This window comes from Strix uralensis, chromosome 34 (genome assembly GCF_047716275.1).
Source record: "Strix uralensis isolate ZFMK-TIS-50842 chromosome 34, bStrUra1, whole genome shotgun sequence".
Taxonomy (NCBI): domain Eukaryota; kingdom Metazoa; phylum Chordata; class Aves; order Strigiformes; family Strigidae; genus Strix; species Strix uralensis.
Window position 1 is genome coordinate 2,140,884 of NC_134005.1, and position 26,547 is coordinate 2,167,430.

The 26,547-nt window shown below is 58.2% G+C and overlaps 1 protein-coding gene across 1 annotated transcript in view; it reads left to right on the top strand.

Moving 5' to 3' along the window:
- Positions 1–23,581, top strand: part of LOC141936827 (hydrocephalus-inducing protein homolog) — a 99,689-nt gene extending 76,108 nt beyond the window's left edge. The window contains exons 29-54 of the mRNA XM_074854149.1: positions 508–717; positions 1,571–1,708; positions 3,380–3,557; positions 4,072–4,103; positions 4,176–4,199; positions 4,838–4,971; positions 6,017–6,153; positions 6,989–7,116; positions 7,236–7,427; positions 7,821–7,970; positions 9,042–9,281; positions 9,500–9,668; positions 11,030–11,200; positions 11,842–12,015; positions 13,152–13,273; positions 13,872–13,973; positions 14,275–14,458; positions 14,936–15,077; positions 16,337–16,502; positions 17,260–17,433; positions 17,611–17,865; positions 18,357–18,569; positions 18,974–19,176; positions 19,357–19,539; positions 22,498–22,615; positions 23,243–23,581. Of these exons, the coding sequence (XP_074710250.1) occupies positions 508–717; positions 1,571–1,708; positions 3,380–3,557; positions 4,072–4,103; positions 4,176–4,199; positions 4,838–4,971; positions 6,017–6,153; positions 6,989–7,116; positions 7,236–7,427; positions 7,821–7,970; positions 9,042–9,281; positions 9,500–9,668; positions 11,030–11,200; positions 11,842–12,015; positions 13,152–13,273; positions 13,872–13,973; positions 14,275–14,458; positions 14,936–15,077; positions 16,337–16,502; positions 17,260–17,433; positions 17,611–17,865; positions 18,357–18,569; positions 18,974–19,176; positions 19,357–19,539; positions 22,498–22,615; positions 23,243–23,581 (4,278 nt within the window). The remainder of the gene's footprint in view (positions 1–507; positions 718–1,570; positions 1,709–3,379; positions 3,558–4,071; positions 4,104–4,175; positions 4,200–4,837; positions 4,972–6,016; positions 6,154–6,988; positions 7,117–7,235; positions 7,428–7,820; positions 7,971–9,041; positions 9,282–9,499; positions 9,669–11,029; positions 11,201–11,841; positions 12,016–13,151; positions 13,274–13,871; positions 13,974–14,274; positions 14,459–14,935; positions 15,078–16,336; positions 16,503–17,259; positions 17,434–17,610; positions 17,866–18,356; positions 18,570–18,973; positions 19,177–19,356; positions 19,540–22,497; positions 22,616–23,242) is intronic.
- The last annotated feature ends 2,966 nt before the right edge of the window (positions 23,582–26,547 follow it).

Genomic DNA, 26,547 nt, shown 5'->3' on the forward strand with positions numbered 1-26,547 from the left:
TGCAGCAGCTATGGAGGGCATTATTCATCTTGTTGCTAATCAGAGGGTCAACAGGAAATTTCTGCAGTAGCTTTTGCTGTAGCATCTTGAGAGAGCGCAGCATGCAAATCGGAGAGAGCGAAAAGCATCAGGAGTCAGATGAGCTGGGCTGGAGTCCTCCCCCCCAGCTCTAAGGGCTTTCACCTCCAAATACTGTGTTTTTCTTAAGGCAGTAAAAGGTGCTTTTAAAGGCAAGTTCTGCAGTGAAGAGAATTTCTTGCTGCCAGGAGACAGCCCAAATTACTTTAATATGTAGTGTATTAATTAATGCATTAATGAGTGAGTATGGGAGAAGATTTTTCCCGTGCCCCTCCACTGGTAAGTGGAATGGATACAGGATGAGATTAGGGTGATTTTGCTGTGTTTGAGGAAGAGCCCCCTCCAGCCACGTCTGTACTTCACTCCAAGCCGTGGCTGCTCTTCTGCATCAATTTCCGTGCTCGACATCTTGATCTCGCCTACCTCCAGGTTTTCGATGTCCTGCCGCACTACGGTGTGCTGCAGCCAGGCGAGAGCCAGCGGGTCATGTTCACCTTCTTTGGCCACACAAATATCATCGCCCACGTCATGGCGCTGTGCAGGGTGGAGGGAGGCCCAACCTACGAGATCGCGCTGAGTGGGGAGGCTTCGCTCATCAGCTACCTCCTAGACGTCACGGAGATCGACTGCGGGCTGCAGGTACCGCACGCTTCTCTTGGCAGAGGTCCTTGTCGTGAAACCATCACCGGCGGGTTGCCACCCACCTAGGGCTAGGGCTCTCTCCCCAACTGCTGTGTTGGCTCTATGGCTTGGAAGTACAACCTTGGAGTGATATGTCCTGCATTCAAGCTGTTTTTAATGGCCATCTCCACCCCCCTCCAGCTGGGAATTCCTCCTCCTCAAGGTAACTAACACCGCCTCCTGGGGCAGGCAGGGTCCCAGTGATGATTCCAGAGGGACGTGCCCCAAGACATCCATCTGCTGATCCGCTCCTAAAGCCTGAGGTCCAAGGAGGTGCTCTCTTTTGATGTTCTTGATTAATCAGCAAAATAAACCAGGGAGGAAGTTAACTTGGGCTTCCCAGTCACTGTAGCTGGAAAGAATGTCCTAGAATAATCCCCACTTTACTTCTTTTTGGTTAAAAACCCCACAGACATTTCCAGCTGTTGCCCTGTCTCCCATTTTGCTGTCACTGCAGGTGCTTTTTCTTCTGCAATGTCTTGATGCCACCTCCTTTGTTCCAGCTGGGTGTGAGATGACACCATGAGGTGCAGAGAGCTTGTCTCCTCCTTGGTTTCCTTATGACTGATCTCTGTGGTTGGCACTGCCCCTCTGCGTGCCGCCATCAGTATCTGTTCCTGTGTAGGGCTAAGGGGTGCCCTGTGGCGGTGGCTTCCCCAGGTTAACCTGGGAGACTCAAGTGCCTGTACCTCCTCTGCCTCTGCTTTTCTCCTGTGTTGAGTTCATTTGCTCGCATCCCAATGAAAGCAGAAGAAGGTTCCCAGTATCAGGCCTGTGCCTTCAGCTTCCCACTCCTCTGTCCTCTCTTCAGCTGTTTAACAAAGTCACCGAAGCAGAGGTCACCCTGCAGAACAGCGGGAAGATGGGATTCACCTACGTGGTGCTCAGGCCCAGCGCGGGCACCGCAGACAGCCCTCTGCCCGGCGTGCCCCTGGTCCTGCCCAGCACGGTGAGTACGGAGGTGGCGCGAGTGATTGACCCTGGCTCTGGGTCAGGCTACCCAGGAGGGGGTTGTAGGGGAAAAAAACAAAATTAAAAAAAAACAACCCACAAAAGCAGACAGGAGAGGCAGGGCTGTAAGCAGCTGCTGCTGGGGGGTAGGGAGGGTCAAGCAAGCGTGGTGCTAATGGACGCCCTTCACGGCCTTTGCCGGCGGGTGACCCTGCTGTCACACAGCAGCCACCGGCCGGAGGCACCAGCGCTCTGGGGACCCCAACTGCTGAGTGCTCCGGCTGTGCGGGCACTGGGGCCGCACTGTGCCGGCTCTCCTGAGAGTCACCTTGCCCAGGGTGTGTGATTGGACAGGGCTTACTCCTTGTCCCTGCCTGTAGCCCACCCTGCCAGCCCCCTGCCAGCACTGAGCAGGACTTAAATGCTCTCACTTGGGCATGAAGCTGCTTTGCCAGAAATTGTAGCAGCCCCTGTACCGGTCCCCCACTCCCCCAGCTTTGCTGCTCCGCAGCAGCTTTGTGGGGCAGTGAGGGCGCCAGGCAGGAACAGGGCTGGAACAGTGAGGAGAGGAGTTTGCAGCATCCCACCATCCCAACTTCTCAGTCCTGTGTGGCTGTCTTTGGGCTGGAGCAGCATTCCTGTCTAGTCCCTTTTTGCAGTGGGAAGAGGAAGCCAAAGGCGTTCACATTTCCTCATGCCTGTTTCCTACAAGGGGTGACACACTGATGCCCTCTTGCTGCGAGCTTCCAAAGACCCAGGTCTGCTCGGACCCACGCAGTCAGTTGCTGTGACAGCCCCATCGGCGCTGGCAGCTTGGCAGGGCTGGCTTTTGCTACAGCTGTGTTCTGCGCTGCACCAGGGGCTCAGGGCACCAAGTGGCAGGATCTGTCCCACTCAGCAGCTTCTCCCTGCAGCGTGAAGGGGAGTGGGGAGCCGAGGGTCTAGCCCAGTGTGCAGAGGGCGAGCCGAGGAAAGCTGTGGCTGTGTCCCTCACCCAGGGCTCTGTTGCTGTCTGCTTGCATTTGCTCTCAGCCTGGCTGACGGGAGCCTAGCCTGGGGCTCGGGCAGCCTTTCTGGAAGCCCGGAGAGGAGGTGCCCTTCCTGGCAACACCTTTCCTAGATCTCATCCTAGTCTCTGCTCCTGCCTTTCCAGAGATGCATGTTTGCAGGTCACTGTGAGCCTGGATAGGCTCACGCACCCCCGGTGTACCTGCACAGGCAGGAGGTGTTTGGCTGGGATCATTATAAGGGGTCAGGCCCTTCAACACCAGCCTGGGAACCGCTGATGTGCTGTGGCAGGAGCTGCTGGCCATGCTGAGAGTGTGGGCACTTCACTTATTTTGCATAGTGGCCGGTAAAAGAGCTTTTATTTCTTCAGTCTGGCTCTTGCTAGCAGAGGGTAAACACCGCTAGGGGCAGAGCTGTGCTCATGCTGAGCAAGGGGCGGTCTGTGGGTCTGTCCTGGGGGAGTGCATCCCTACGAGCCCTCTGAAGGACCTGGTGTAGGAGACTTCAGCTTCTGGGTACAAGAAAGCTAGAAGGCGATGTTGTCTGATACTTTCTCGTGTATGAGAACCTGCCTTCTCTTCTCAGCGTGTCTGTCGTCTGAGCCATCCCTCCACCAAACCCTCTTTGGTTCATTCCCTCCCTCTTCTCCCACACCCTGCAGGGTTACGTTGAACCTGGCCAGGAGCAAGTCCTGAAAGTCTATTACCTGCCAGGAGTGCCTGGAGCCTTCTGCAGGACTTTCCAGATCCAAGTGGGTCACCTAGAACCAGAAGAAATCTCCCTGAAAGGAGAGGGGAGCTTTCCCAGGATCTACTTGGACCTGCCCAGGAACATCAAAGGTGAGCACGGCCTGTTTGCTCCCCAGGAGGGTCCCCTGTTTCTCCCCCATGTCAGATGCCCGTAGGGCAGCTCACACCTGCCTCCACGAAGCCTGGAGGTTTCAGGGCTGTCAGACCAACACTCAACCCCCCGGTTGCTTCCTGAGGCTCTGGCAGATGAGCCCGTGTGGGCTTTGCCCCAGGAACCATCCTGCAGAGCTTGCCAGCATGTGTCGGAGTCCTGGGAAGGTGGTGGCTGGACAGAAATGCTCGGGAAAGCTGAGCACAGGCTGGCAGGGATTTTGGCAGGGTTGGATTTGTGTCACATTGCAGGGGATGAGATGCTCCTATGTGGGGAGGAAGATGGGTGGGAATGAACATCAGGGTTGATAGAGGAAAAGCAGCATCTACTTTCCATACATTGCTTGAGGAGGGTGTTTCTGGGAGAGGCCAGAGTCGGGGAAGTGGGGCTTCCCAGCTTAAATGGGAATGGCGCTGTGCCACGCTTCTATTTGTGGATGTTTTCTTCCTTCAGGAAATGAAAAATACGAGAAGCTCCTCAAGGAGGTGATAGAAAAGATGGAAGACAGCCAGAGAGAGGAAGCAGTTGTTCTGGGGGAGGCTGTGGCCACGGAGCCACCCCCAGATCCCTTGGATGCCGTGGTGAGAATGGCTGCTGCCCCGTTTGACACGTGCCACCCTCCCCCGGTGTCATTTGGTCCCCTGCTGCCCGCAGCAGGCTTCCCGGTGCCCTGCTGGCACTTGGGACCTCCCTGCCCAACCTCCCCATGATCCCAGGGAGAGATCCTGAAGACCCTGCTCAAGTGATTGAATTTATGGTACTTTGGGATGGAGATGTAGGTCATCACTGGGGTATTTGCTGCTCACCACCCAAGCCCTGCCAGGTTACAGAGCTTAATAGCAGCAGCCTGACTGTGCCCTGGGACTGTGCTGCCAGGGCTGATCTCTAAGAGACAGCAGCGTTATCGTGGCTCCCTTTACAAGAGAGCTTTTGTCCGAGCTGCTTTGGCACTGGCTGGGGGCAGGCAAAGACTTGGAGCTCTGGAAGGTTCCTGGCTTGTCTGTCTGTCTGTCTGGCCAGGTCAGCTTTTGTAACAGTGACTGGGCAGGCGAAGATACTGGAGTTCATTGCCCTTGAGATGAGGCCCAGGCTAAGAGAGCAGGAGGTGTCACAGACACTGAGACCGAGACAGAAGGATCCCATCACCCCTCTCAACACGAGCAGGGGGGAGCCTTGGGAAGGACCATTGCTAACCAGCCGCTGCCTTTCCTTCCCTCAGCTGGACCCTCAGCTGCAGATGCAGATGGAGCAGATGCTGATGGAGGAACACGCCCTGGAGCAGCAGAAAGCTCTCACCTCTGGTCCCCCAGAGGCCACTGCCTTTGACCAGCACGCTCGTCGGAGGCTTCTCAAGTTAGTAGGGCCTCCTGTACCCTATCTCCAGGTGCCCCAAGGGTAACACCCAGCAGTGAACCCCTGCTCCTGAGAGCTCCTTGTGTCTGCAGAGCTGGGGATAGTGGGGACTTCAGAAAGGGCCTGATCCTGGTAGCTTTGACATGCTCCCTGTGAGCAGCTGAGTGTCCTCACTTCCACAGAGCCACCCTGAGCTTTGGAGGTGCTCAGCTCCCCACAGGCGCTGGGTCCTGCTCTTAGGGCTGAGGGGGTCCAGTGCAGAGCATCAAGCCCTTCCAGAGAGCACCAACACCATCCCTGCTGACCAGCTCTGAAAGAGGCAACTCAAAGCTGGCATCTTTGTTCCAGCTAACAGACCACACTGAGCAAAAAGAGTAGGGAACTGCAGAGGTTGACACACCCTTGACAAACCCTAAATCAGGTGGCTTGGATGCTGGTGGGACTGCAGGGCTTACCTCGGTAACTTCCCTCTGCTCCTTCATGAGGAGGCACGGGCACGGTAGGCTCCAGTTCAGGAAGATGCTCTCCAAAACAGATCACATATGTGCTTTCCCAAGTGTGATTGCTCTGGAAAAGGACCCTCCCGTGAATCTTGTAGGTGATGATTGCTGCATTTGTCAGTGCTGCTTTGGGGACAGATCTGGTTGCAGAGCAGTGAAGATTTCCTGTGCAGGCGAATCTTATGACAAGGTCCTGAAGCCGTTTCAGGCTGGGGCTGTACACCAGGCTTAGCAGTTTCATTGAGACCAGTGGAGGTCCACTGGACTTATCTACAGTGGCTTTCTATAGCAGAGGAGCTATGACCAGTATTCATTTTAAACTAGTTTTATTTTAAGGTCCCACTGGTAGCTGATAAAACCTAGGTCCTGTGCTCCTCGTGACTTACCAAAGTCTTATTACCAGGTGGTCAGACCTTGGGTTTCATGGGCTTGAGCTGAGTTTTTACAGCAGTGAATCCAGAAATACTCACTCTATTTGCATCTTCCATGCTCTTGGAAATGTAGCCAGGCTGTGGTTTAAGGACTGTCCTTACTCCTCCTTTCAGAGCTGAGCTGCCCGAGTACCTCCTGGACTTTGGGTACGTGATTCTCGGTAACACCCCCACGCACGTCGTGAGGATCACCAACACCGGGCAGTTCCCTGTGTCCTTCCACGCTGATAGACGGGTCCTGCGTGACACAGGTAACCAGTGCTGGAGAGACTTCACGTGGGCTTGAAGGAGCTGTCTCTGACAGATTAGCTTAAGCCACTGGACATGGGGAGTTTTTTTGAGTGCTTGTGTGTATAACTTTTTCCTCCTTGGGACCCTCTGCCTGGTGCTTTAGAGCCTGAGTTCTCCTGGCCAGCAGTGCTCAGAGACCCGGCCTGCCCGTGCCTGCCCTAACACTTCCCTGCAGGGGCTGGATGGGCTGATCACCTTGGTCACCTCTCAGCATGTTCTGCTCTTGGCTACCATGAGCATCACCTGATGGGCACTCCATGGGCTTGTGTTGCAAACAGATGGACGCTTTGTGGTTTGGAAGTGCTTTGTTTAAAGTTCATAATGCCATAGCACTTCTGTTCAGCCTCTATAGAGAAGACAGCCTGTGAGGCCCTCTGTTGTATCAAAACAGGCCTTGATGTAAGGCTGCAGTACCAGCAAACGGTGACTCGCCGTGTCTGAAGGGTGATCAGGTGCCTCCTCTAAATTGTTTTTCAGGGAGCACCATGGCATGGGGGAATCTTAGTTGGAAATTCTCCTTTGGAGAGGTCTGTGCATCCTTCCCTGGGATGCCTAGTGAAGGAATGGTTGGAGCTCCTCAACTGAGATGTTTCCTTTTTACCATGTGGGTCTTGGATTCTGGCTGTGAAAGCCCTTTCTCCTTGTGTGGTGACAAGGGAGAAGGAGTAGCAGTCTTCTCCACAGGTACAAAGGGGTCCTTCGCAGAGCTGCCAGCCAGGACATATGGCCCCAACGTGCTTGTGACACGTTCATGTCGATTGTGTATCTCAGCTGCTTTATTTTCATCCGTTCAAGGTTTCAGTGTGGATCTGGACCACGTGAAGCACCTGCTCTGCTGCGAGACCAAGGTGTTTGAAGTGCACTTCGACCCACAGAGCGCCAGCCTGCCACTGGGAGAGGTGGACGTGCTCCTGCCCATCACGGTACCTATGGCGTGCTTCCTCACCCTGCTGTGCCCGTGCACCTCTCGGGGCAGGTGGAGAGTCGGTGACAGCAGCAGATGTCACCGGGGCTCTCAGCTGGATGATCTGTCCTTCCCTAGGTAGCAGAAGGCCCCACGTTCCACGTCCACCTCCATGCCAGCGTGGCCATGCCATCCCTCTGCGTCTCCAGGGACAGACTGGAGTTCTCCACTCTCCAGTGTGGGCAGTGCCAGGAAGAAACTGTCCAGCTCCACAATCAGCTCCAGGTCCCCTGTAACTGGCTCATCACTATCAATGAGCCTGTTAAGAAGGTAAAGCACAGACAATGTGTAACACGTAACTTCTCGGTTGGGTTTTCTTTGCCTCTCTTGCCCTTTCTGCCCCTGTGGCTGCATGAGCACTTGGGCTACAGCTCATCTGAGGAAGCTTTGGAGGGTACAGAGCAAGGCTGGCTCACATGGACCTGTGCATTAGCTGGTGCTTCACTTCTCTGCCACCTTCCCCCGTTCCTCCTCTTCTGAGGATGGTGCCTCCCCATCTGCCTGCCCTGCCTGTTTTCCCTCCAGTTCTAGGCCAGAGGTGGCCTCGGCTGGTTTGGCTGTGGGTGCCCTCAGCACCATGACGGTGTCTCAGAGCACTGCAGGAACCGAGGGTCTGTCCTCACAGACCAAGGAGACCTCACACAATTGGTTTTTTGTTCTCAGGTGGACAGACATTGGCCAGCGAGGAGGCGTCAGAAGGTGCCCCAGAAGTTGAAGGCCCAGCCCTGTGTCTTCGAGGCGCTGCCCTCGGCTGGAGCCCTCGCTCCAGGACAGCGCTGCAACGTGCAAGTCAGGTTTTCACCCACAGAAGAGGTGAGATCAGCGAGTGTCACCCCCAAGAGGTCTGGCAGGGCAGTGTGGTAACGAGAGCCCAGCACAGGGAGGAGGAGACGGCGTCTGCCTCCACAGAGAGCTTTCTGCCAGCCCCGTGCCCACTGTGCCTCAGTTTCCCCTGCAGCACACTCTTCTGAGAGGGGCTTTGAAATCCCCTGGGGAGCTTGCTCAGCATCAGGGCACGGTGGGGTGGCTGCCTCTCGGCGCATGGGGGGAAATCTGCCTGTTTGCCCTCATCTCCCCCTTGCACGGGCCTGTTTGAGGCTGCAACGCCCTGGTGCAGAGCAGCTGGTGCGCTTGCAGGGGATAACCCTGGAAGGGCCAATCTAGGCAAGTCCTGCTGCTGGTACCAGCAGACAAAACAGCCACCACGCACCTTCCTGGGCACGGCAGGACAGTCGCCTGGAGTGGTGTGCTGCCAGCAGTCCCTGTGGCTCTGGCCCAGCCTGCCTGCACGTTCCCAGGCAGTCTGGGAGTCAGCTGAAATGATGGGGCGTTCCCAAAGGCAGTTTGCCTGTGGCCACCGTGACTTGGAAACTGGCAGTGGGTAACAGGATGGACACAAGTGCTTCCGTGCCTGGGAACAGTCCCAGGGATGTTTTAATTGCTGTAGAGGTGTAACCATCTTGTGTCTGGCTTTGACCAGAGCTAAACACTGAGCAGAGAAGACGACCCTTATTTCTAGCCAGTGCGAGCTCATCTGCCTCATTCATCGAGCTGATGTTTGCCTGATGCAGCAGTGCCAGGACTGTGTCTGGGCAACATAACCCTGAGGACCTTTCTCATGAGCATCACACTCCCTCGTGACTAGGTGAAAACATCTGATAGTGCATTTTAGATTCGTCTGACACCAGTTACACTTCACACCAGGATTCATCCCAGTTACTCAGAGCCAGCATGCAGATGCTGTAGCCCCTGCTGGAAGTAAATATCTGTTTTCCATTCCCCTTAGAGGTACTGGTGACACCCCTGCCTTGGGGCAAGAGTTGAATTTGAGGCCCTGTCACCTGGGACTTCATGGAGGAGTTTTCTGTGCTTCTCTCTTTTCAGAAGTCCTACAGAAGTGAGCTGAAGATTAACATTTTCCAGAGCAGCCAGCACCTCCAGCTGCAGCTCTCGGGGCGTGGGCTGGAGCCACAGCTGGAGTTCAGCCCCCCAGTGCTCGAGCTGGGACCGTTGCTGCCATACAGCTGTGAAGCAGAGGGGACGGTGGTGGTGAAGAACCCATGCGAGTTCCCCATCGAGTTTTACTCGCTGGAGTTTGACCAGCAGTACCTTGCTGAGGAGCAGGTGAGAGGGAAGGTCTGGTCCCCATGTGCACGCTCCCGTAGCTTCACAGTGCTCCAGCATTCCCGGGTTTGTGCCAGGGAGATGGAGACAGTCCCCAGGGCAAAGTCTGGTGGCATTTCAGGGTTAGCCAGCTCTGCTGGCAGACTGTGGAGGGGCTTGGATAGTCCGTGTTGTTAGAAACACGTCCTGCATATGGCTTCTCTTCCCTACGTGCACAGATCCTGCAGACACTTAAAGACTATGACTGCCGCAACACCTTATTGCTGCCTCCACGTGCCCCGGGTGAGAAGCTGCCCCCTGAGGTGCTGGAATATTATCAGGACCAGAAGAGGCTGCAGGATGAGCAGACGAAGTCCAAGACTGGGGAACCAGCAGGCCAGGACAACGGTGAGGGTTTGGCATTGGCTGTCCTGAGTGTGGACACAGCGGGGAGTCCAGCCCACACACCCGAGCTCTCCATGGGAAGCCCAGGCTTTTAGCAGCCACCCATTCCCCAGCTGGGTGGAGGAATTCCAGCGTGAAGGTCTGTGGCTTGTAACACGCATCCCCTACCAGCCCTGAGTGCAGCCAAAGCAAGCTCATATCTGCCTGCCATGGACCGGGGAGATAATCATGTTGTCCTCTTGTGTCCCCTAACCACAAAAAATAGGATTGGATGAGTTCTTCAGCCAGCAGGACCAGGTCTAATACCACCAGCTATCTTATATTTGCTCCTTCCCAGCACCAAAAGCACAAACTCAAAATCCCCCCGACGGCAGAGACAGCTTGGACAGACTTCTCCTTGGGAAACTTTGCACGTGGCCATGCAAAGTGGCAAATGGCAAAGAGCAGATTGCCTGGCCATGTCCACCCTCTTCTTCCCTCCCCATGTCCTTCCTCCTCAGCAAACTTTGAAGAAGTCCAGTCTCTGTCAGATCAAGGAAGAAAGTCCTCTGCTGGGGTCATTCACACTGTCTCATCCCAGAACTCATTCATTTTTCCCTCCGTGTTTGATGAAAGCCAGTCCAACAAGGTGGACTCTAAATCTGAATGTGGAGGAGGAGGAAGGTGTTGAGAAAAGACAGGGGATGGGTAATGTTGCAGACAGGGCAGGGACAAGTGAGAGGCCAGAGAGGTTCTCCCCAGTTTTGCCAAATGAGCACCTTTTCCCCCAGGAGCTGCTGGGATCAGGATGATGCTGTTCCCTTTCCTAGGCAGGGCAGCGCGCTCTCTGTCCTGCGTGACACTGCAAGCCGAGATGGCTTTTGGTGACCTCCTAAGGGCAAAGGTGGGAGCTCTTTGCAAATGCTGTTATGGTGAATTCAGAGCCCAGCTACATCTCCTGGTATAATACTCCTAAAGCATCCAGCTTTTGGATAATCGCTTGATCCGTAAATGGAGCCTCTCCCTTGGGACGGTGTAAAATGCCTGGTTCTGCCTGTCCCCCCCTTACTCAGCAGGACCTGGGACCAAACTCCCATGAGGACCATGTTGACAGGGCATGGGAGATTTGGCCCAGTCCTTTTAGGTGTTGCCAAATGCTTGCTCTTTCCTCTTTCTGCCACCCCATTTCCTATACTCTGAACAGGCACCTTGACCACCATCTAGGGCAGACCCTGATCTGCACAAGCCTAAAGGAGGGACATGGTGAGACCTCGGTGTGGTGTTGGTTTCAGCAAAGTCTTCTCTCCCAGGATCTGAGGGGATGGGGAGGATGATCAGGATCATAGGTAGGCAGGAGGCTGACTGTTCTATCTGGTTCTGCACAGCAGAGCATCGGCAGAGCATCGCCAGCAGCAAGGCGGCCGCGGGAGAACTGGCCGACAGCCCTGTCTATAGGGCCATCGCCCGCCACCTTGGCATCGATATCTCTGCAGAGGGGCGCGCGGCCCGAAACCGCAGAGGGATCGTCGTCATCATCCATGGGGCACCCCTGACAGGTAGGTGAGCCGCAGCCTGTGGCTGCAAGGAGGGGGGAAGCAGGAGAGACACATCCTGGAGGGCCGTGGTGCTTGGTTGACCAGTTGAAGCGAAGCGAGGTAAGCCGCAGCTCTGCTGGTACATGAAATGGTCCCAGGCCTTCACCAGCTGGGGCAAGGGCTGTGGCTCACCCTGTGTCCACACAGCTAGGCTATCGTTCCCCCACACAGGGTGGCCATGTCCCCGTTGCTTCATGGGAGCACAGTGCCTAGTGCCCCTGTAGCCTCATGGGAGCAGTCCCTCGCCCACGCTGACCCCCAGACCGTGCCCAGATGTTGCCTGAGGCAGCGCCGGCCAGCACAGGCTGGCGAACGCTCTGAGTGGTGGCGGGACAGGGCTCGAAACAATGTTCTGGCCCAGGGTTGAGGTCACCACGAGGGACAAAGTGCTCAGCTGGATGTGAGGTGGAGGTGATCCTCCTGGCTCTAGAGGACAACGCTTCTAGCCATGCTCAGCTACCTCCCTCACGGTCTCCCCTAAAGGGGCACTTGATTTCCGACTGTCCTTGAAACTTTGAAATCCTGTCTGGGGACTTTCTAGAGCCTGTCCCTGAAAATGCTTCACGTGCAAGTGTCACCAAGCAGTCTTCCTCTCTCTCAAGGAAAGACAGCGGCAGCGGTTGCTCTGTCCAAATATTACGGCGCTGCCTGCTTGTCCATCGACACCGTGGTGAGAGAAGCCATCTCGGACAGGAGCAGCTCGGCAGGGCTGCGCGCCCGGGAGCTGTGCATCAGGGCTGCCATCGAGCAGAGCTGCAAGGAGGCAGAGGGTGCTGGTAAGGAGAAACGCTGGACCCAGAGCAGCGCTTCAGAAACCCACCATGACCATCCACTTCTGCTTGCTCCAGAGAGGAACTCTGACAGCCCTTGGGTCTCCTAGGGAACGTGGGTGCAGCATGTAGCAAAGCCATTTCATAAAGCATCTCATGTTATTAAAAAAAATAATCTCTGTTTTAAGGGCTCAGACAGGGGCACTTTTACTGCCTCTGGGCTTCTCAGCACATACTCCTTTTCCTAGGAGTGGTGAAGCACACCTGTATTTTTCTCAGGGTTTTTTTATATTTCCTTAAAGCTGAATCCAGCTGGCTCCTCGTGGCCATCAGGCAGAACTGCTGCCCACTTTAACAACCAAGAAGCCCTCTGAAGCTGCTCATTAAGCACTAGACAACTGACTTTGAGTGTGGCTTCAGAAACATGAGAGGAAGGGAAGAACAACCTCCCAGAGTTTCAGATGAGACGCTGCAGATGAGCTCTTTTCTCCAGAGGTTCTCCTATACACACTGTCAGGTCACGCAGCTCGTGCATGTGGTGCTGTTCTCCACCTGAGACCAGAGACTTTTAGAAAACCTGGTTGGGCAGTTGGTGCCCCGCGCTCTGCAGGGTGAGGCCAGACCCTGGTTCTGGTGGGGGAAGTTTTGCATTGCTCAGCTTTGAACCTGGTTGGGTTGGGAGCTGGTGGAAGGAAGAAGGGTCTGGGCCCTGGGTGGGGTTATCCCATGAGGAGGATTTAGCTCCAGTGGAGATGGGGGATGCAGCTGGGGCAGGGCTGCATGTTACCGTCTCCATGTGAGAATGCAGGATGGGTGCAAGGTACAGAAATGATGCTCCTGGAGGGTGGAGCCTTGGCTTGATCCATAGGGGAGCTACTGTGCAGTGTCACCTGCGTGCACATTTGTGAGGAGGGACGCAGAGCTGTGCCTTAAAAACTCTCTGGCTTTAAAATCCAGTATCAGGTGGTGTGCTTTACCATGCTAATAAGAGAAGCAGGGCAGGAGCTGCTTCTGGAGATGGGTGCTGCTAGTGCCCAGCAGGCTGGGGAACAATGGCTGTGTCCCTGCCAGGGCGCAGGGCTGTGCCCGTTGGGGTGGAAGGTGCCTGCTTGCTCCCCACTGAGTGTCTGTCCCCTTCACAGGTCACAACGCAGATGCGTCCCTCAGCCTGCAGTTCGGCACCAAGGCCAAGCGCAGCCTAGACATGAGCCGGTCCAGCTCTGTGGACAAACTTAGCCGGCGGTCCGTCAGGTCCCGAGGCCAGGTGAGCGCTGTGGCGGGCAAGAAGAAGACAGATGGCCCCACCCCGCAATCCCAGAAACAGCATCTGATGGATCTGACAGGCTCCCAGGTGAAGCACGATGTGCACTGGTTAATGCCTGGGACCTTTCTGTTGCCTCTGAGAAGTGAAGGTGCCGCTTCCAGTGGAGGCTCTGCGTCATCCAGAGCCTGGTGCGGGGGTCTGTAGTGCAGAGAGCCAGCTGGGCAGGCTGGGCATGGCTCAGGGTGGGAATGAAACCCTGTGCTCTGGCAGAGAAACTCTGCGGCATCTTAACAGATTGTTGGCAAAGTGCAGTCCTGGCTAACGTGGCTGCAGCGGTGGGCAAAGCTGCGGGATGCTGCGCTGGGGGCTTGCAAGCTTGGGTCTCTGCTGGCCACGGATGCACCCTCCAGCGTGGTCCCTTGGAGCTGCTGGCCTGCAGTTTTGTTCTAGTCTCCTGCTAGTGAGAAACCCCAGCTCCAAGCCCAGCAGTTGGAATTGTTTTGGGGGTTTCCAAAGTGGTTGATTTTTCTTGTGGTGTTCAACATTGCAGGGCTCATCAAGTTCTCACCTCTCTCCCCTTCCCTGCATTCCTGCGCAGCGAGAGCTGAGCATCAGTGGCAGCACATCAGGAGAGCTGGGCTTTAGGAGCTGCGTGCTGCCCGAGGAGCTGCTGGTGGCCATCCTCTCTGAAAGGCTGCAGGTACGTGGGGTGGGGGCAAATGGTACGTTCTTGCTACAGAGAGACAGGCAGCGAGGTACAATTCCGAGAGGAGGAGGGCTGTGCCTGCTCTTGGAGGAGTCCTGGGCTGCGTGCAGGGATCCGTGGGTGAAGCTGCAGATGCCATAAGTTGGCAGAGCGTGGGGAAAGATCAGAGCTTGTCTGAGCTGCTGCACTTGGAACTGTGATGGCTGGTGATCTCTGACATCAGGCTTTAGTGACTAGCTGAGAGCCCAATGCGTGCGACAGCTGACTTTCTCTTCCTTTTTGACTTTATCTGCAGCTGAGCGACTGCTACCAGGGAGTGGTGTTTGATGGCCTGGAGACCCCCTTTGCACACAACACGGCGTCTGCTCTCCTCTGCCTGCTCAAAGCTGTCAGAAATCGGCCTCACATCTATTTTGTGAACCTGTTCCAGGATTATGCTTCTTTGAAAGCCAGGGAGATGGCCACAAAAGAGCAGGAAGGTGAGACTCTTCGTCTTCGTAACTCTGAAATCTTCTCTCTCAAGCCCTCAGCCTTACCCGTGTGTATCTGGGTTACCAGCAGAACTTGTAAGAGATGTTTTTATTAATCCTTCCACCTTCTGCCTCGGTGTAGCCAGCACTCAGCTCACAGTTGCTTAAAATACAGCAATGCTGAGGCTGACCTCAGTCTCTAACATTAAAGACTGGGCACAAGTGCAAGCTGTTGTGGCTCAATAACTAATCACTGGCCAGCTGTCCACAGTGCTGGTGCATGTGAGCCAGGCATGGCATGGGAACTCACTGACCAGCCATAGTTTGGGGCTTATCTGAATTCTGAAGCAGGGATGTGAGCTCGCCAGTATCTCCTGGCAGGATGACAGTCTGGGTCGGGACAGAGTTGTGAATCCTGGCAGCTCACCCAGAGCAGCAAGCTCTGCTTGCAGGCACTGATGGTTTCTTCTCTGGTCTGTGCTGAAGGACGGGAGCGGGAAGAAGCTGCCAGGAGGGAGAAAGCACGTCTCTGGGAGATGGAAGAGGACGAGTATGATGCCCTCACCGAGGAGGAGAAAATTCACTTTGATAACAGTATACTGCAAGTCCAGCGTGAGAGGAAGAAAAGGTCTGTAAGCCTTCTATGGGTGCCTCCCCAGGATAGTGTCCCCAAAGGGTTTCCCTGCTCCATAGACCTTGGTTGTGCTCAGAGGGGTTACCAAGGCCAAAAGCATTAATTACCAGCAGCACAAGGATTGCCAGTTCCACCTCCCTGGTTCCCAGCAGAGGAGGGATCTTCCTCCGGTGAGATGAGAACATCTTCTCTCCGTTTTAGTGGTGAGCCCTTCGGCTTCGACACTGGCTGCAGGGAGCTGGGCTCTGTGCTTCCCTTGCCACTGTGCTTACCAGTGTCTCTAAGTTAATTATGTTCATTCTCATCTTCATCGCCCTTCTTCACCAAACCAGAGGGGTTGTGGTGTGGGTTGGTGTGAGGTGCAGCTGTGCTGGCTTGGTTTGGATCCCAGTCCTGCCGTAGGTGAGGCCCTTGCACTGCTGAGCTCCCAGGGTTTTCCTTACTGAGTGACACCAGCCCCAAAAGCTGGTGTCTCTTAGGCTCACCTTCAGCTGCAGCAGCAGGTGAGCCTGGAGAAACTCTGATCCAGCAAAGCAGCCCTGTTCAAGAGCATACACAGGATAAGCTTAAGCCTCTATTAACCCCTGCCTGAAACTTGGGGAGGGACTTGCTTAAAGCGAGCCTGTGTTTCAGCACTTCTTTCAGCCCCAGCTGAAGTTTGTTTCCCTGGGAGGAGATCACTAGGGCTGCTTCAAACTGTGATTTCCAGGACAGGCAGCCCAAGTTTCCCATGGTCCCAGCTGGGTTCCAGCAGGAAACCTGGTTGGTTGGAGCCTGTTTTGCAGGAGGGCAGTTACTGCAGCCTTTGCTTTCTGATTGGTATGGCTAGTCTCACTAAGGAGCAGGCTGTGCCCAGGGAGAAGGGCTGGATAAGCCAAGTATTGGTGCAGGGATAAGCAGGTGTTAGTGATTTGTGAGCTGGATATTGAGAACTTCAGGCTCCAGTGTGGAGCAATGGTGGATCAGTCTTTGGCAGCATGCTGGAGGTGTCCAGGTGGACCTTATTGGAGAAGTAGTGCAATTTAGACCTTGTGACAGCAAAGCCTAGATTTGGCAGGCCCGGGAGGTCCCCTCCCACTTCCCTCACTTTGGATGTCCCAGCCTCCCCAGGTTGAGGGAAGTCCACAGAGCTGGTCTAACAGTTGTGCCTGGCCTTAGGGTCAGTGAATGAAGTGCGGGACCAGCTGGGATTGCAGCGAGCCCAGATTTCTGGTGGTGACTCTCGGGGATGTTTTCTGTTTGTCTTGCTGAAGGGAGATGGAGCGGCTGGCTCGAGAGCTTGAGGAAAAGCACCGGTGGGAGCTAGAACGCTTGAGGGAGGAAGAATTGCTGAAGATGTTGTCTAAGTGGGCCAAGAGAAAGCTTGGAAAAGACAAAGAAAATGCTTCAAGGAAGAAAAGCCAGCCTGGAGTCAGGCAGGTGGGTGGTTGTGTTTATAGAGATGAGTGAAAGCCCTGGGGACCCTCCTGCTGAGCCGTACCATTCCTGGCGAAGCCAGCAGCCCCCCGCAGTGCTGGGGGTGGGTACCTGGCCGTCAGCAACACACGGGGCTGTGCTGGGAAACAGCAGCCGGTGTTTGATCGTGCTGCTGCTTCACCAGGGGTATTTTCACATGGGTTTGTTGGGTAGAGCTGTTCTTCTAGGGTCATGCTGCCTTTGAGTCATGGCTTCACGTAACTCCAAGCCCTAGATAGTTTTAGTCCAGCATTTCTCCCCGTTCTGCATGTGACTTACACCTCTGAGCCATGACCCGCCTGGGATGTGGTGTCTTTTGCTACCTGTCTGGCAGGAGATACCACCAGGCCCTTTAGGAATTCATTAGCAGCCAGACTTCCCAAAGTGTCAGCCAGACACAGGGATGGATGCTCAGCACACCAGAAACGTGCCCGGAGGACTGCACAAGAGTAAGGGGGTGTCTTAAGTTCCCTGTTTGGGTTGGGGAAGCTGTTCTGTTTCTCAGCTGGTTTGCAGGACTCCTCATCAGTCTGGCGCTGGGGAGTTTAGTTTCAGTTGAGCTCAACTGGGTACCAGCTGCGTTCTGAATTGGGATTTGTAGAGCACCTAGCACAGGTCTCAGATGAGGCGTGGGGTGCTATTGCAAAGATCGCCGCTGTCCTACAGCATTTGAGTTGGTGCTTTGAAATGCTCACCGCTTTGTCCTGCTCCTCCTGCCCAGAACACGAACGCATCCACTAGCAACACCAGCGCATCCACTGGCAACCTGTCCAATGTCACCGAGGGGGGAGAGAAGAAGGGATCTGCAGAGGAGCACCCAGACTCTCTTGCAAGTGACAAGGAAGATGAGAAGAAGCAGAGCAAGGCTCCCCCGACAGAGGCCTGCCCCCTGGAGGTTGTGCAACCTGCAGACCCAGAACAGGGGGAAACCAAAACCGAGGCGCAGAGTGACAGCGAGAAGAACTTGGCCCTGAGGTTTAAGAGCTACGAGGCATCGCAGAGGGATGTCACACATATTTTGTCATCCTGGGACAGGGCTCAGGGTATCCTGCTGTCCCCTCTGAACCAAGAGGTGGTGCAGCACCAAGTACAAGGCCAGCGCCAGCATTTATCCAGGCGGAGGAGCCGAAAGGACAGAGAGAAGGAGCATCTGGAAAAACTGAAGGCTCTTGAGGACTCCAAGTTATCTGGGCTGGAAGGGGAAGGTGCAGAAGGGTCAGCCAAAGGCCAGGACGTCGGGGTGCCCTGCTTGGACATCCAGGTGCTGAGCTCTGCAGATGTGACTAGGGCAATCCTGGAGAGCGGCAAGCTGCCAGCGGCAGAGCAGGTAAAGCCCTTGTGAGGCTCAGATGCTGAGCCTGCCGTGGTCTGGGCCCTGGTGCATTGTGTCCCACCAGGTGACAACAGCACAGAGCCTTGTCCAGGCCACTGATGATGTTCCGCGATGGCTTCACAGCAGCCACGTGGCTGGGGAAGTTCTTGCCATCCCCCAGATGGATGGAAAGAGGGAGGGCTCTCTGTTGGAACATCCTCTCTGTTTGGAGAGTTTCCCAGTCTGGAAATCATTAAAAATGGTCCCAGGGCAGGGCAACTCCTGGTCATTGTTTCCTTCAGCTGAGTCACTCAGAGTTGAGATTTCTCTCTAGGTCCCACTTGTAGGTCCTGGCACTGCTCTGGAGCCTGCCCACCCCACTGGGCATAAAAAAGCACTGTGCTCCATCTAAATAAAAAAACCCATTGCCAAAAGCTCGGTGCCTTTCAGGAAGTGTGAGGATGAAGGCGACGGGACTATAAACAGGGTTTTCTCTTATGCTTTAGATCCTGGATGACCTGGGACTGGGTCCCTCGGGGCCTCCCATTCCACCTACTGCTTTTTACTCTGTGATCCGCTACCCGGAGAAGCGGATGGTCCCTGCAGCAGGAGAAGCCCTCGAGCACTTCACCTTTGTGGTGCCAGGAGGCGCCACTGCAGAAGAAGGAAAGAAGAAAACCAGAAGTTTGTTGGATGTCCCCGTTGTGCCTGCAGTGAAGGTGCCAGGGCAGGGGCCAGGCTGGATGGGGCCATGGGGGGAGGTGGGATGGAAAAGGATCACTGTGGAAGGGCAGTGAAGACATGACGGGGCCCTGTGTCTGCAGGCATCCCTCCTCTCTGTTTAAAAGAGACAGCTCTGCTTGAGACATCGGGCAGTTCTGTGAGATGAGAGAAAAAAAAATCAGCTAAAACCTTCAACTTCCCTTGAGGAGAGGGTCCTGGGCAAGGAGGGGTGTTGTAGGCGAAACAAAGTCCCATAAGGAAGACCAAATCCATGGGCAGAGGGGGTTGGTGGTTTATTCTCTCTCCTGTCTGTTACCAAACCTGCAGCTTTCTCTCCAGGGTGGGGGTGTCTCGGGGCAGGTCTCACCTCTCTCCCTTTCCTCTCTCCCTTGGTGTGAAGGTGTCAGAGGAGCAGGTCACGCCAAGCAGGGGCCGGTCGGGGAAGGAGAAAGCCGCGGGCAGGCGGGAGGCTGTGAGGCAGAAGCGGAGCTCCAGCCGGGGCAGGAGAGGTCTCCAGGAGCCGGGCACGGGAGCACCCACGCGGCCCCCCGAGGGGCACCAAAGTGACGTGGACAGGGTCCCATCCCGGGGGAAATACGTCAGGTGAGCTGTGAGGGAGGAGGTGATCCCTCTGCTTCACGTCCATCTTGCCAAACGGGCTCCATCATCCCCAGCCCCGCAGGGACCCTCTGCCGGTGCCTCCACGGGATGGCGAGTCCATGAGCCTCCTCCTTCTCTCGTTTGCTCGTTAGCAATGTCTGAAGCCTCCTCTTTAATTGCCAGGCTGAGCAGCTGCCGGTGGATAGTGCCTGCCCACGGGGAGGTGGAACTGAAGGTCCAGTTCAGCTCCACGGTGCCGGGGCAGTTTGACCAGACGCTGCATTTTGAGGTCCTGGGGACAAAGCGACAGTACCAGGTGCACTGCAGGGGTACCTGCCTGTATCCCACCGTCAGCCAGGACCCACGGTAAGGCTGGGGCGTGGGAGCCTCCCCCACTGCTCCCCCCTGAGCTCAGAGCCAGGGCAGCCCCTTGTGCCCCAGTGACCTTCTGGCTTGGGCAGAGCATGCGGCCTGAGCCGCCCAGCATCTCTTCCGTGCTTGGAGCTGGGAACCAGTACTGGTACTATGGGAGACCTCGGCTGGTCCGAGGGATCAGAATGTAAGTTTGATATTGACCTTGAGCAGATAACCACGTACCCTTCAGAGGCTGGAACGTCCTGAGAGGAGCTGCGTGAACAAGAGTAAGGAACTGCCAGACTGGAACTGCCTGACCGCAAGGAGAGGAAGGGTATCGGGGTTGCAGCAGAGAAGAGCTCATCCAACCATGAACTGTTAGTCTGTAATTAAACCAATCAGATATGGACACATACTCTTCATAAAGTTATAAAAAGGCTTGTTAGAACAATAAAGTAGCCACTTTTGCACAATTCAGTGTTTGTCGTGTCCGTCTCAACAATGACAGTGGGGGGCACTGGGATGGTTACTGGGACGTACTGCAGGGCACTGGGACATACTGGGATATATTAGGGAGCACTAGGAAGGTCACTGAGTCATAGTGGGGGGCACTGGGAGGGTTATTGGGATGTACTGCAGGACACTGGGACATACTGGGATATATTGGGGAGCACTAGAAGAGTCACTGGCACATAGTGGGGTGCACTGGGCAGGTCCCTGAGATGTGCTGGGGGGCACTGGGACATACTGGGGCACACTGGGAGGGTTACTGGGACATACTGGGATATATTGGGGAGTGCTAGAATCACTGGCACATAGCGGGGGGCACTGGGAGGGTCTCTGATATGTACTGGGGGCACTGAGACATACTGGGGCACACTGAGGGGGTTACTGGGATGTATTGCAGGACACTGGGACATACTGGGATAATTGGGGAGTGCTAGGAGAGTTATTGGGATATACTGGGGGCCACTGGGATGGTTACTGGGACATAGTGCAGGGCACTGGCACATACTGGGATATATTGGGGAGTGGTAGGATAGTCACTGGGACATACTGGGGGCATTGGGAGTGTTACTGGGATGTATTGTAGGGCACTGGGACATACTGGCACGCACTGGGGTGGTTACTGGGACGTACTGGGAGTGCTAAGAGGGTCATTGGGACATACTGGGGGGCACTGGGACATACTGGGATATATTGGGGAGCACTAAGAGGGTCAGTGGTACATAGTGGGGGCACTGGGTGTCACGGTTGATAGTATTGACGCGGTGATGGTTTAGCAGGAAATCTGGATTTATTAATAACTAACAGCAATTTATCATTACAAAATAATTCCGAGATGCTGAAAGAAGGAAAAGCGACTGATTCACAGACTCTGAACTGCCCAGATTCACACTCCCTCCCTCACCGGTGCCTTCACTGACCCGTCGATCCCTGCGCATCCACCAACGGACAGACACCCGGAAACGAGGGTCCGTCCCCCCATGAGCAGAGACCGAGCGGGTGACAGAGCAGCGAGCTCAGAGAACATTTCCCTCCTCTCGAGGGCAGAGCCAATCCTCCCGAGGCCTCGGCATTCCCCCGCGGGCCATCCCTGAGCCTCGAGCGGGGGCACCTCGCCCCGGCCTGCCCTCAGCTCTGGCAGCAGACGACACCTCCAGGGTCTGGTCCCAGCGAGGCTCCAGCTCAGGGGAGATGCTGGTCACAGGCCGCTGGGATCCAGGGGAGCTCCAAGGGTCTCCCTGGGGGGCGCAGTTTAGAGGGTCCAAGATCATTGACTTTTGTCAGGTCCCTTCTGGTGCCGCCCAGCAGCTGCACAAGAACTTGATGAAGGTGCAGCTCTGTTCTTGTTCCCATCTGGCCCCATCCCAGGCCCAGGTGTGCCCGGCCCTGAGGAGATAAGGGGCCGTTAGAGCCGATCCCCAGCAGGCGGGAGGGCAGGAGCCAGGCTCGGTGACGTTCTCAGTCCTTATCTCCACAGACGGGGCACAGCTGGGGGAGGTGGGGGGAATCACACCCAGCACCAAGCACCCGACCAGGAGGGGCGGGGAGGGGTGAGAATTGCACCCCCACACCCAGTTATCCCAGTGTTGAGACAGGAGACAGCAACAATCAGTCACAAACGAGCTGCCGGAGCATCACAGGAGCTCATGGCACTGGCACCAAGTCCAAGTGCGCTCTCTGCCAGCCCCGTGCCCTGTCCCTGCGCCAGCCCCCCGCTGCAGAGGATTCCCTCGGACCAACGGGATCGAGCAGCTCCCCACCCCTGCCCCTTCCCTGCTCCCAGTGAACACCGCCCCAGCACACCCGCTCCTCTGAGCTCCTCACCCAGCGCAGAGCCCAGCCAGCGCCCCAGGAACAGCACTGCGATGTTTCCAGCAGCGTCACCGCCGTCCCTCTGCAGGACGGGCCATGGCCTTGGGTGAGCCGCGTCTGATGGCACCGAGGGACTCCTGGTGTGGGGCTCTGCCTGGCTTTTGGAAGGACAGAGGGCGAGAGGCTGATCCAGGGTAATTCAGGTGGTGTAACCAGAAGGAAAATAGCCCCCTTCGAACCACATTAACGCTTCATATTTAAAGTCACGTGGGTTGTTTGGATTTAAATTATCCTACTCAGGTCTGAACGCTCAGGCCAGCAAAACCCCTCTGCACCCCACAGCTTGTTCCCCTCAGACAGCACCAGAGCACCTTTCACAGCAGTAACTGATTGCCGCGGTTCTCCAGAAGCACTTTTGCTCTGAGGCTCACGACATCACCCTAGAGACTCCTGGTAGCTGGTAACAAAGGGGTCCCACCGCCGCGCGTACCCGGGGGGGCGGGCAGGGCCGGGCAGTGATCCCTGCTCCAACCATCCGCTGCCCTCCCCACTCTCTCCTGCAGCGGGGCAAGAAAACCCAACCCCAGCGCCGGGAAAGCGCTGCCCGGAGCGGGAGCAGCAGTTCAGTTCCCCCCGGCCCCGAACTCACAGACACGCTCGCAACGAGCTTCGTACCCCCCGCGGCACCTCCACTCGCGGCCGGCACCGAGGGCACGGACGGGGCGTGCGGCGGCACCGGCTGCGCGAGCGACGGCGGGGCGGGAGGGCCGTGCCGGGGGCGGGGAACAAGCTTCCCCGAGCCCGCTGAGCCCGGCTCCGACAGCCTCGGCCGGCGCCATCGACGGCCCCAGCCGTCCCGACGGGCTGCCCCCGCCCTCCCCGTGCCGGAGGGGCCGCGGCACCGGGGTCAGGTCCTGGGACAGGCAGCGCCGTCGGGGTCCGGTCCCGGCAGCGCGGCACCGGAGGCCAGTCCCGAGGCGGGCTGGGAGGCACCGGGGTTCCGTGCCGGTGCGGGCAAGTCCGTCGGGTACCGGTCCCGGGGCGGGTAGCGCGGCACCGGTGTCCAGAACCGGGGCGGGCACAGACGTACCGGGGGCGGTCCGGGGGCGGTCCCGGGGCAGGGACCGCGGTACCGGGGTCCGGTCCCGGGGCGGGCAACAAGGGACCGGAGGCCGGTCCCGGGGCGGGCAGCGAGTCACCGGAGGCCGGTCCCGGGACAGGCAGCGCCGTCGGGGTCCGGTCCCGGAAGCACGGCACGGGGGTTCGGTCCCGGGGCGGGCAGCGAGGCACCGGGATTCGGCGGCGGAGCGCGGGGCCCGCGGGAGCGGTTTGTCCGTCCTGCTGCCGCCCAGAGCCCGAGCGCGCCCCCCCGGAACCGCCACCCCCCGCCCTACAGCGGCCTCGCCGCTCCCCCCCCTGCGCCCCCGCGGTCCCGCCAGAAAACCTTCCTCATTCAGCTGAAAAAGGAGCATCGGAGCCGCCCGGGGCCCTTCTCCGGGGCCGAAATGGAGCCCGACACCCCCGGGCGGGGCTAATGAACCCCCGCGCCTCGGCCGCGCCGCGGGCAGAGGGTGCTCGGCGCCGGCTGCCCTCAGCTCCCCGCAGAGCCGGGACCATCCCCAGCCGGGGGGGCCGCAGGCTGCTGGCGCCTTCCCCCGCCAGCCCAGCCCTCCCCGCAGAGTTCCCGCACCCCAAACGCTGCTGCTGCCGCTCCCGGCACATCGCGGGGGAATAAAGCAACAGCGGGTCCGGCGCAGGGGCCGTAAATACCCGCGGTGGGGCTGCTTCTCGGCGCCTATTTATCTCGCCAGGTGTCTTTAAACTCGCCGTTGTGTTTCCATCTCCCCCCGCCCCCCCTTGTTTCAGCTCCGCCTGACGAGAGATGCGAGACGCGCCGCGGAGCCCCAGGAAAGCAAACGGAGACTGGTCCGTCCGTCCCTAAATACGGTCCGTTTGGGAAAAGGGAATTCTGCTCTCGAGCAGCTGCAGGAAAGGAGAAGCCCCGTGTTCTTCTCTCCCTAAAAGCCATGACCCTTGTTTCAAACCCTCGGAGCCGATTCTGCAGGACCGTCACTGAGCGAGGGGCGGGGCCGAGCCCCGGGAAACCCGTTTGTCCCGCGCTGAACCCGACCTAAGCCCGGACGACACCTCGCTGGAGTTTAGTCCTGACGCCCCCACAGCCGCTGCCGCGACGAGGCAAGCGGGGCTTGGGGGGGTTTTCTGGACGCGACCAGGCACGGCGCGACCGCCAGCCCAGCCGCGGCACGGCCCGGCACGGCGGGCAGAGCGGGGGGGCCGGGGACACCGCCGGACCGTCCGTGACCGGCGGAGCTGCGGCGCCGGAGCGGTCGTCGGTCCCCGGCGGCAGCGCGGAAGACGAGCCCCGGGGGGTGCGGAGGGAAGCGCGGCGGGGGGCGGGGGCCAGACCTCGGTAGGTGGGGGAGGCCGCGCTGCGACGGGCGGCAGCTGCGCGGGGTTTCTGGCTCCTCGGCCCTTTTTCCGCGCTGTCAACGAGTCCGTGCGGGGCGTTCGTGCGCGCTTCGCGGAGGCTGCGGGTTCGGTTTCTATCAAATCGCTCCCTTTCTGCACGCCCGCGCCTTTCCTCTCTGAACGACACAGCAGGAGGCGCCGACGAAGTCAGTCCGCGCGTTGTTCTCCGCGGAGATGGCGAGCGCGCAGCAGTAATTCACGGAGCGGCTGTTGGAGGGAAAACAGCGTGCGGGAGGTTTCTCCCCGTTTCTTCTTGTTTTCGGAGCCGGGCGACGGGCGGGCGCGGCGGGCACCGTGGCTGCGCTGGCGGCCAGGGGAAGGCGGCCCCCCCGCCGCCCCCCCGCGCCCTGCGGCGGAGCCTCCGCAGCGCGGAGCAGCCCGCGCGGTGCGAGGGTCTCTGCGGCGGAGAGGGAAGGGGGGGGGGGGGCGTGGGGGGAAGGGGGGGGAGGGGGGTGGTGCCACGCTTTGGGGGTGCGGGGCTTGGCCGGGGCCCCCCCGAGGGCTGCGCGGAGCCGAGGGCCGGGCGCGGGGGGACGGGGGACGGGTACCGCCGTGGCCGGGGGTGCTCCGCGAGAGGGGAGAGTTTTTGGGGGAGAGGCGCGTTATTCCCGGAGCGCGCGGGGCGGACGCGGAACGCGCAGGGGCTCGGCTCTGCGGCTGTGCGCTTCCGTCACCTCCCGCCACAGCCCGGCCTAAACGGCCCCGGTTCGGTTACGCGCCCGCGGTATCTCAGCGAGCGCCCCCAGCCCCGTGTTTTGGGGAGGGGAAGGCGGGCGGACACGCCGGCTGGGGGGAATTCCCGATTTCTGCGCTCCCCCGTCCCGCGGCCGCCGTCTCCCGGCGCACCGGAGGGTGCCCCCGGCTCGGACGCCGCTTTACTCCGCGCTGGGCCCTGCGGAACGGCCCCGCGGGGCGGAGGGGGGGTGTCCCTCGGCGGGGAGAGGCGGGAGGGAAGGGTGCTTCCGCAGGGCTGTCGGGGGGCGGTGCCGCTGTTCTCCCGGGCGGGATCCGCCGCGCCCCGCCGCCTGCCCCCCCTCCCCGCCCCTCTGCCCGCTCCGCGGAGGTGAAGTGCGGGTGCTGCCCGCTCTGGCGGACGCCCCGTCTCGCAGTTTCACCTCCCCGCTGGCTCACGGGCCGCCGCGTCCCTCCGTGCTCCCGCTCTCGCTCTCTGCACTTGACTCCGTGCGAACCGCGGGGCCCTGCGCCCCCCCCCGCGCCAGCAGCCGGCTGGGGACACACACACAGCTCGGAGGGGAGCGCCTGGCAGCCATCGCCACACAAAGTTCACCTCCAGGCGAACTCCCCCCTCGCGTCCAGCCGTCTTCTCACACGCCCTTTGGTGCCGGCGCACCTGCCCGAATCCTGCGGTTTTCCACCCGCGGGGCCCCGTGGGCTGTGGCAGACAGGCAGGAGTCGAGCCAGGACCCTCGGGCTCGCTCCTCGCCAGTTCGCATCCCCGCGGGCCCAGCCACGGGCAGAAGCTGCAGGGTTTGCACTAGCCCTGACTTCTTGCTTCTGGGCCGCTTTCAGGAGCGCTGAACGAACCCCGTCTCTCCGCACGACTCGTTTCCCAAAGCAGCGCATTGCCCGTCCCTCGGGCCGGGCTCTGTCTCCTCTCGTGGCTCCAGGATGTCCCGAAGCCGCACGCGTGTGGCGCTTGGTCACGGCTGCGCCAGCGCGGAGCTCTGCCCTGCTTCACTGGGAATGACCAGATCGCTTAAAAGCCAAAGTTTCTATTTCCGAGTTGGATTCCTGAGCCGGTGGTTCCCCCACCAACAGCCAGAACTTGATGCAATTTGACTTTTTTTTTCTTTTTTTTTTCCCCCTACAGGAAGAAAACTGGGGCCTGGGGCGGGGAGGCAGAGGGCAAGAAGGGAGTGATGCGGGATGCAGCCCCGCATCTTCTCCGAGCACTGGCCCGTGCACTGCGGGAGGCAGCGCAGGGAGTCATTCCGGCACCCCGCTGTGTAACTGCAATAATCTTGCTTCATTGACTCGGCTCCACTCACTGCAGCCCTTGGTCCCTGCGCTGCGGACAGACTGTCTGGGTGAAACCTGGCCGTGTTGGCATTAAGCGTTGCACCGCTGGGGTGGCGGCCAGCACTGTGTCGAGAAGGTGACTTTCTGAGCGCCTGCGCTAACCGTGCCACGCTGCATTCAGCTGGGGACAGGGGAGATGAAAGCTGCCACCAAATGATGTCAAAGAGCATT